General features: G+C 46.5%; 1 protein-coding gene across 1 annotated transcript; it reads left to right on the forward strand.

Moving 5' to 3' along the window:
• Positions 1-296: 296 nt before the first annotated feature.
• On the forward strand, positions 297-6,812 carry LOC133349076 (XK-related protein 6-like). Its single transcript, XM_061562215.1, has 2 exons — positions 297-1,135; positions 3,394-6,812. Exons 1-2 carry the CDS (start codon positions 297-299, stop codon positions 3,473-3,475), a joined length of 921 nt encoding a protein of 306 aa, XP_061418199.1. The 3' UTR covers positions 3,476-6,812.
• The last annotated feature ends 2,505 nt before the right edge of the window (positions 6,813-9,317 follow it).

A 9,317-nucleotide genomic window follows, 5' to 3' on the forward strand; every position in this document is an offset into this window, starting at 1 on the left:
TGGATGGAGGGGCAGTGTGGATGGTGCGTGGGGGGAGGTGTGGATCGTGGGTGGATGAGGGGGTGTGTATGGTAGATGGGGGGAGGAGGTGTGTATGGTGGGTGGATGGGGGGTGTGGAAGGTGGATGGTGGGTGGGGGTGTGGATGGTGGATGGGGGGAGGTGTGGATGGTGGGTGGATGGGGGTGCAGTGTGGATGGTGGGTGAAGGGGGGGGCAGTGTGGGGGGGACCGAGCGGGCTGCCTCTTCCGGAGCCTCTAACGGAAGAGGAGGCGCCGGTGTCGGTGTGGAGTTAAAATGGCCGCGAAGTCGGATGGAGTTGGGTACGGCGGCGGCGGTGGTGGTTGTGGCGGCGGCGGCTGCGGCGGTATTATCGGAGGATCGGGTAGCGGCGGCGGCGGCGGCGTCATTGCCGTGGGAGGACGAGGGGGATTAGGAGGCATTGGGGGAGGCGGCGGCGGCAGCAGCAACAAAGGCGGCGGCGGTGGTCGGGCTGGCTTCTCGCAGCTTCACAACCCCAACTCTGGCGCTGTCCGTGGTGCTGGATTAGCTGCTGCTGCTGGATGTGGCGGCGGCGGCGGCGCCACGGACTCCCAGCACCACCAGGGCAGCAGCGCGTTCCACATGTGCCACTGCTGCGACTCGCTCTCCTGTTATTGCGGCTGCGAGAGCGAATGCCTGCGCTCGTTGCTCAGGCGCCGGCTCGGCCTTCGCCGTGGCCGCCGCCGTGCTGCTGCTGCTGCCGGCGGCGGCGGCGATGGAGCTGCCGACTTTGACCCCGACGCCGCCGGCGACGTCGAGGACGACACCTGCTCGACCGCCGAGGATTTCGCCTGGGTGGTAACGGCCGTGCTGGTGCTCTTGTCGGATGTTGGCACTGACCTGTGGCTGGCCGCCGACTATTATGCCCGCCGGGACGTGTGGTGGTTCGGACTCACTCTCTTCTTGGTGCTAGCCCCGTCGCTCGCCGTGCAGGCGGTCAGCTTCAGGTGGTTCGTGCTGGACTACGCGGCGGCGGGACTCTCCGTGGGGCTCGGCACGGCCAGGTCGAGGAGGCCAAGCCATCTGGTGTGCCGAGTGTGCCTCTGGGCCTGGCAGAGTGTGCTGCACATACTGCAGCTCGGACAAGTGTGGAGGTAATGGTGACGCACCCACCCACTCATCCATCAACTCGTCAATCCAACCAGACACCCACCTATTAATTCACCCACCCGCTCACCTATTCACCCACTCACCCACCCACCCACTCACTCACCAACCTACCCACCCACTAACCAACCCACTCACCAACCAACCCACTCCACTCACCAACCAACCCACTCACCAACCAACCCACTCACCAACCAACCCACTCACACACCCACCCACTCGCCAGCCAACCCACTCGCCAGCCAAACCACTCACCAACCAACCCACTCACACACCCACCCCACTCACACACCCACCCACTCGCCAGCCAACCCACTCACACACCCACCCCACTCACACACCCACCCACTCGCCAGCCAACCCACTCGCCAGCCAACCCACTCGCCAGCCAACCCACTCGCCAGCCAACCCACTCGCCACCCAACCCACTCGACAAGCAACCCACTCGCCAAGCAACCCACTCACACACCCACCCACTCGCCACCCAACCCACTCGCCAAGCAACCCACTCGCCAAGCAACCCACTCGCCAAGCAACCCACTCACATACCAACCCACTCGCCAAGCAACCCAATCGCCAACCAACCCACTCGCCAACCAACCCACTCACCAACCAACCCACTCACACACCAACCCACTCGCCAAGCAACCCACTCACCAACCAACCCACTCGCCAAGCAACCCACTCGCCAAGCAACCCACTCGCCAACCAACCCACTCGCCAACCAACCCACTCGCCAACCAACCCACTCGCCAACCAACCCACTCGCCAAGCAACCCACTCGCCACCCAACCCACTCGCCAAGCAACCCACTCGCCAAGCAACCCACTCGCCAAGCAACCCACTCGCCAAGCAACCCACTCGCCAAGCAACCCACTCGCCAAGCAACCCACTCGCCACCCAACCCACTCGCCACCCAACCCACTCGCCAACCAACCCACTCGCCAACCAACCCACTCGCCAAGCAACCCACTCACCAACCAACCGACCCACTAACCAACCAACCCACTCACCAACCCACCCGCCCACTCACACACCCACATGTCCACCCACCCACACGTCCACCCACCAACCACCCACACGTCCACCCACCAACCACCCACCAACCACCTACCCACCAACTCACTAACCCACTCACCCACACACGCACTCACACACTCACACACTCACCCGTGCACCTATACACGTGTTTAATTTCACTTTCCTGGGAATTCTGGTGTTTTGTGATGGAATGGAATAAGGGTCCCCACTGTGTCCCTCAGGGAAACCTGGGTGATTATGGGAGATGGCCTCCTGGAGTTTATTGTGGCTGATAGGGCACCTCCCCCCCCCCACGTTGTCCAGTTGAATCAACAGGATTTCTATTGGGATGCCATAAGGAGGACAATAATACAGGGGGGGGGGAAACAACTCGTGGTCAAAATATATAATTATGCCATATGGGATAAAATCTTATATCCACTCTGGAAGTGTTTGTATATGATTTGAAATCAACTTTTAAATGTTAGTGTGGTTATGACACCAATACAACACCGAGAAGGATGTCAAAGAATGTGTCAACTTGTACAAAACGACTCCAGTCTGGTAACTCAGCACTTTAAGACAAATAGCTTTTTTTGTAAACCGTTGCGAAATATAATATTGTTGAATTAATGGATTTCCTACATACGATACAATGTTAGAATGTGAATATAACTGTGAAATGTGCAAAATGGCTAAGTAACAAGTTTGTATTTTGCATTTTGGGAAGGAAATATAAGCAATTTACCATTTTTACTGTGAAAAATCGATATGCAGTACAAGTTAAAAGTGGATGGTGTCCGTAGGAACCATTTATAGGCTGTAACAATGTTTTGATCACACCTTGCACACACATTTTGTACCGTCAAAACACACACGCACAGTGCATAATGATTGTGTACTCTTATGCATCACTTTTCACTATACACACACGTAAACTGTACTGGGATTGTAAATGTTGTCGGTTTGCTCTCCAACACACCGGTGAGCTGTACTAGTAACGAATTGGCATGTTCTGTTTACATGACAAATCTTACTAATTGGCTTTGTCGGGTGGTGGCGGGTTTAACGACACATTTATATATTTACACGATCTCACCCCAAAAAAATCTCATTATGGACATAAACTGTATTTGGAGTGAGTCCATGACCAAATACAGCATTAGCACTTCTACATATAGACATAAACATTTAAACCTTAACCATATCCTGTTTTTATTTTTAGGCCTTATTACTTTATCACATGCAACACCATTTTTCGACTAGTAACACATCAATCGACTTGGAAGTACCGGATCAACCACTAAAAGAAGCCGGCGATGTCGCTACACAAACCTCCACATCTGAACAGGGTACATTTCATAATTGATACGCAGGTAATTTTTAACTTCCCATCGCTATGGATGGTGACTGCTACTTTCACGATTAAGACAACGTTGACCGATGATAGTGACAAAGAATGTTTGAGATGTAGTTGGATACCAGGTTATACTGTCACGTAACTCTAAATGAGGATGCCTGTTTTGTTACAGAGCATTGTTGGACCTCTTATGGCGATAAAAGGCTGAGCTTGGTTCGGACTAAAGTTGTGGTTTGTTTTCAGCTACTCATTCAACATTTAAAGCCATTTAAAACCATCTTGATTATCAAACCAGCTTGGGCTTATTTGCAACCTTACCTTATTGGACTCGTCTTACTGTAACAATATATCTAGGGACACGTAATAAAAAGCCATGGTGGTTTTGATGCTAATGGTAGATAGGTTTGAACTGGAAAAATACATCATGTGACTTTTTAGTTCAACCTGCACCGTGTAACTCCTCTGTTCCCTCACCTTTCATAATGCTTTTGAGAGCCACCCTTTCTGGAGTAATGAACGTCACTTGTCATTATTGCATGCCCTCCCTCTACCGTTCAATCATGATTCGTATCAACATTGTAAAAAAAACGAGAAGCACAATAATGGTGGAAGTTAATCTTAATTAAGAGAGTGGTGTGATAGCACAGCGACTCTGTGCACTTCGCTATGGAGCCAGCCACTTAAGTTTGATTCCCAGCCATGGTTAATATCCATGGTGGGTAAGATCTGAACTAGTCCAGGCTCACCCCCCTCACCGATCTGGAATGATAAGAATGGTCAAGCAACACCTGTGACCGACATGGCATGGGAAGGTCTTCATTGTGAAGTGGAATAACACTGCACTGTCATTTATTTTAATCGTAAGAATATAATTGCCAAACTGTATGTTGTTGTTTTTTTGCACGTACATTGACGATATCAGGGATTGTTTCGCTATCAGGGATTGTTTCACTATCAGAAAATGCACTTTACATTCAAAATATGTTATCAAGCCCTCCTGAGTGTCCGATACCTGCGAAACCCCGGTTTGATTTTTTTTTAAGTATGAGTAACAAATAATAAAAAAACATGTAAAATGAATTTTGAATTTCTACCATTTCAATGCAGTTGTCATCCATCCAAAGACGAAAGGCGCATCACGAGCAAAAGTTGCATCCTCTATATTGTGGCAGTGGTTTGCAAAGAATTCAGTTTGTCCGATTGATTCCATTGTGCGCTCAACCATATATGTGATGGTTTAAAACTGACAGCTGTTATGATATTTTTGGACAGCTCTTTTACAGGATTTAAACCTACAGTATTTTATACATTTTAAGGCAACTAATCCTTGGAAAATGCGCATTTAGATGGCCTTAATTTTTTTTCATGCATCAACATTTGACATTCTCCAGGTGGTCTGGTAATTACCGTTGCTAAATGATTAGAATGGAGCCACTTGGATATTAACCAGCAGTGACAAGTGGAGTTGTGTAATTGCCATATGCCAAGTATTATTTATCAGGCAAACACATTTAATGGACAATGCTATTCCCTTTGGTCACCTATGTAACTGCATTGTCATGGTTGGGTTTTCATAGAAAAGAACTTGATTTCTGGCTGTAAAGAATCATTTTTTGCATCAATAATTGTGCAGTTATATTGGACAAGACTATTTAGTTGTTTTTGACGGAAGTACTTTATTTTCATTTAATTAAAATTGTGATGGTTTTACCACATGGATACGCCGTTACAATATATACACAGGTATTTAGGTTCACAATCCTGTGCTTTTATTTCAAGATAGAAATTCAACCGAATGCAATGTCTAAGACTGGTACCATGCAAGTGTTATCTGATTTAAAACAACCAAAAATCCTAAAATCATTAGCCCATCAGTTACATAACAATTCAAATATTTTTGTATCCCTGCTATTGGAGGGCTCCAGTTATGAAACAGTTGTTCGGCTGCTGCTGCTAACACTCATGAAGAGAGCAGTCTGAAGACACGTCTAAACTCAGATTAACTGCTTGCCCTGTCTCACGGTTCCCCAGCCAGCCTGCCTGCCAGCCGGGCCCGGCACTGGAGCCATGACAGAGTTGCATAATTGGTGTCGTTGAAATTCCGGGCATGGCTTTGCGAGCTGGCGCGCGTTGTACAGGCGGAGCAAGTCGCCTGAACTCGAGGTTGAATGGGCCGCCTTCAGCCCGGGTGACTGCTACGAACAGTAACATTGGAGCAGCACCTGCTGTCTTTGTCTCATCGCCGGCTGTCTGTTGAGTGCAGACACTGTGTCCAACAAATCCCTAATTTCGATCGCATGTATTATCCCTCCAATGAATAGTGAAGGACATACTGGCACATTTATGCCTAACACTTCTGATATTTTTGTTGTTTCAATAATGAAATATATTGCAATAATCTATTGTAATGAAATGCACATGGAACTTTATATTTCTTTAACAAAACGACAATTGCCATGTGTATCGTGCATAACATTGACATTCGCAAAGTGCGCAAAAGAATTAAAGCAATAACCTTGCACAATAGTATCGAACCCTGTAGGTTTTTTTGTCGTTACATACTATTTGTTTTTATTGCAATAAGAAAAAAAAAGCTAAAAGTGATTGAGAACTCTACTGTTTGATTTACTTAAATCATAACTGCACTTGCAATATGTCTAATTGTGCATCCATGGCTTTTGCCTGTACCCTGATGTATATTTTCAGATTTTGATCACCTTAGTGCAGTGCTGTGCTGCATCGCATTTCATCCTGCTTTTGAATGGGTACAATTGTTGGTCACGTTTATTGCTCGGATATCTCCAAACATAATTGACCAACGTAACGAATATTTTTGGGGGAAACAATGAGAAAAAAATGGTACATTGTTTTGGTGCACATCTGTTTGTATGAGCGCGAAGCTTAGTGTAGCAGTAGTGTACTGGTTAGCACACTGTGTTCCGAACCCGGAAATCTGCGTTCAATTCCCGTTCGCGGCCAACACCGATGACGAATATATGAAGCAGTCCTGGGCTTCACCTAGGTCAACACAGCCTTCTGGTGAGACACTGCTTAACCAATACATACTTCACCTGGAATGGAAATTTCTACAAGCAAATTGAGGGCACCCCAATGGGCTCCCCCCTATCTCCGGTTGTAGCCAACATCTTCATGGAGAAATTTGAGACTGACGCCATCCAGACTGCCACTCTACGCCCGACCTTATGGAAGAGGTACGTAGACGACACTTTTGTCATCTGGCCACATGGCAGGCCTACTCTCGACCAATTTCTCGACCACATCAATTCCATACACCCAGCCATCAGATTCACCATGGAAGTCGAAAAAGATGGCAAGCTACCCTTTTTGGATGTCCTAATCAAAAGGAGACCTGATGGTTCAATGAGCCACTCTGTCTACAGGAAAGCCACCCATACGGATGCTTACTTAAAACCGGATTCCCACCACCATCCATCCCAGAAGAATTCCCTCATCAAGACTCTATATCATAGAGCCCAATGCATCTCCGACCAGGAACACATTGCCAGTGAACTCAAACACGTACGCCAAGCTCTTAAGGCTAATGGTTACTCCGACTACACAATCCGCAAAGCCATCACTCCAACCATCAAGAAGGATCCTGTTGAGGAGCCTTTCAAGACCATCACCTTACCCTACATTGCTGGGGTCACAAAAAAAAGATCTCCAAAATCCTGATTAAACACAAGATCCAGGTCCGATTCAACACAGTACAAAAAATCCGTGATCTGGTACCGTCTGTAAAAGATGTGGTTCCAGACATACAGTACCCTGGCGTCTACAAACTAAGTTGCCTCTGTGGTAGCAGTTACATTGGAGAAACCAAACGACATGTCTCGGACCGCATCCGTGAACATAAAGCGGACTTGAAACACGGTAGGACAAACACCTCAGCCGTGGCAGATCACTGTTACAACTCAGTGGGCTCACATGACATTGACTTCTCCAAGACAGAGGTTCTCTGCAAGCCATCTGGCTATCATGAGAGATTCGTTCATGAGGCGATCCACATATACAAACACAGAGACAATTTTAACCGAGAAGATGGATTCTGGCTTAGCAATCATTGGAAGGACGTAATAAACCATTTCGGATCTTAACTGATTGTGTTCACGTTTACGGTGACTTTCAGACCTCGTTCCACTCACTGGCATTGTATTCTCCGCAAGGAATGGATTCTTTGCTCCGCTGCAAGTTTCCCCCCCACGACTCACCCATTGATACGACGGTCAATGGTACAGCGTATAATAACAAATAGTATAACATTTATATGCTTAATACAATGTACAAAGTAATATATAGTATCGTAATTGTATAGTAAACATATAGCAGTGTGATACACATTAGGGTGAGTAGAATAATACATAGTGTTATATTAAAATGTATAGGGTGGTTTATAGCAATACAGTATATAATTTAATGTTGGGTTTATCTATGGCAGTATATAGTACGGTGTATGCTCGTGTGATGTAAGAGAATAAAGTTTAGATGGAAGCATATTATATATTTTTTTACGACGTAGAATTGTAATGTATTACTTGCTGTTAGTAACTCAGCTTATTGTAGAGTATAGTAAGTATACTGATGGTGCTATGCAGTTTATACTTTAGTTTTTTATGTAGTTTATACTTTAGTTTTCTACGTTGTTGTTTAGTAACTGCAGCTACATACTATTAACATTCTTTTCCTTTGTTAATGCTACTGCACCCCCCCCCTTGGTGCTGTTGATCCTGCATAATGCATGGGCATAATGACTATGAAACCCCCCCCACCCACCTCCTACGCATTTCCCATGAATATGCTAAATTCCTCTTCATATGCACATTCTTTTTGTTAAGGCGCTCTTGCACCTCCAACGCAGCGTATATATAAGCTCCTAGCTTGGTAGTGTCTCATTCTTCACCTGAGGACGGCTGCTTGCGTTGTGGCCGAAACGTCGTGAGAATTATTTTATTTTATTATGTTTTATTTTTATTATTTTATTGCTTCCCTTCTACGTGACTTTACCGAAAGAACCAAGAAGATGGATCCCTGCAGTCACGAAAACTTTAAATAGGTATAAGTGTAGCTAAACGGGGGATCTGTTCATACGTGGTGTATCCAGCATGTTACGTAATCGGAAAATGTAACGTACGTGCTGTATGTAGCCAGCAGCTTGCTAATTTAGCTGTCGGCTTGGCTCCATCTGCTTTCCTTAAAAAAAAGAACAGTTCTTAATGTGCTGTGTGCACCACTGGTCCAACGATTGACCACACGCACACACACACACACATGGAGAGAACAAGTAAAGCTGAGATGCAACATAGTAAATGATATTGTACTAAGTGTCTGAAATGGTGTATTTCCCAAGCAGACCTAAAAAATGTTTGCTGCATGCATGGAAATGGATATTAAACACGTTCCTTCGGAGTGGGCAGGTAGGGACTTGGTTGGACAGCGCATTCGTGCGATCCGTGTCATGAGGCGCAAGCTGCGTGGGGCGACGCGTCACGTGGTGCTGAGCCCGCCCGAAGCGCTCTATGAAATACAAATCGAGGGCGTGGCTATGCACGACAGACAGACAAATAATCCCTGGTGGGCAATGTGGAACTGTTGTTCCTACTCTTTGGTTATTTCGGTAAAGCCACGTATAAAGATAAAATAATAAATTAAATACTAGCATACGACGTTTCGATTGCAACACAAGCAATCATCATCAGGTATAAAGGAAATAGAAACACAAATCTAGTATACTTAGAAATGTAACGTAATACAACAGAGATTCGGATAAC

The sequence above is a fragment of the Lethenteron reissneri genome, chromosome 29 (assembly GCF_015708825.2).
Source record: "Lethenteron reissneri isolate LAM-NWPU_2019-01 chromosome 29, ASM1570882v1, whole genome shotgun sequence".
Classification (NCBI taxonomy): Eukaryota; Metazoa; Chordata; class Hyperoartia; order Petromyzontiformes; family Petromyzontidae; genus Lethenteron; species Lethenteron reissneri.

Bases quoted from the DNA above. Each gene is read 5' to 3' on its own strand.
- LOC133349076 (XM_061562215.1), top strand. From the start codon at position 297: ATGGCCGCGAAGTCGGATGGAGTTGGGTACGGCGGCGGCGGTGGTGGT. The intron at 1,136-3,393 runs GTAATGGTGACG...TTTTATTTTTAG, and splicing joins CAGCTCGGACAAGTGTGGAG to GCCTTATTACTTTATCACAT.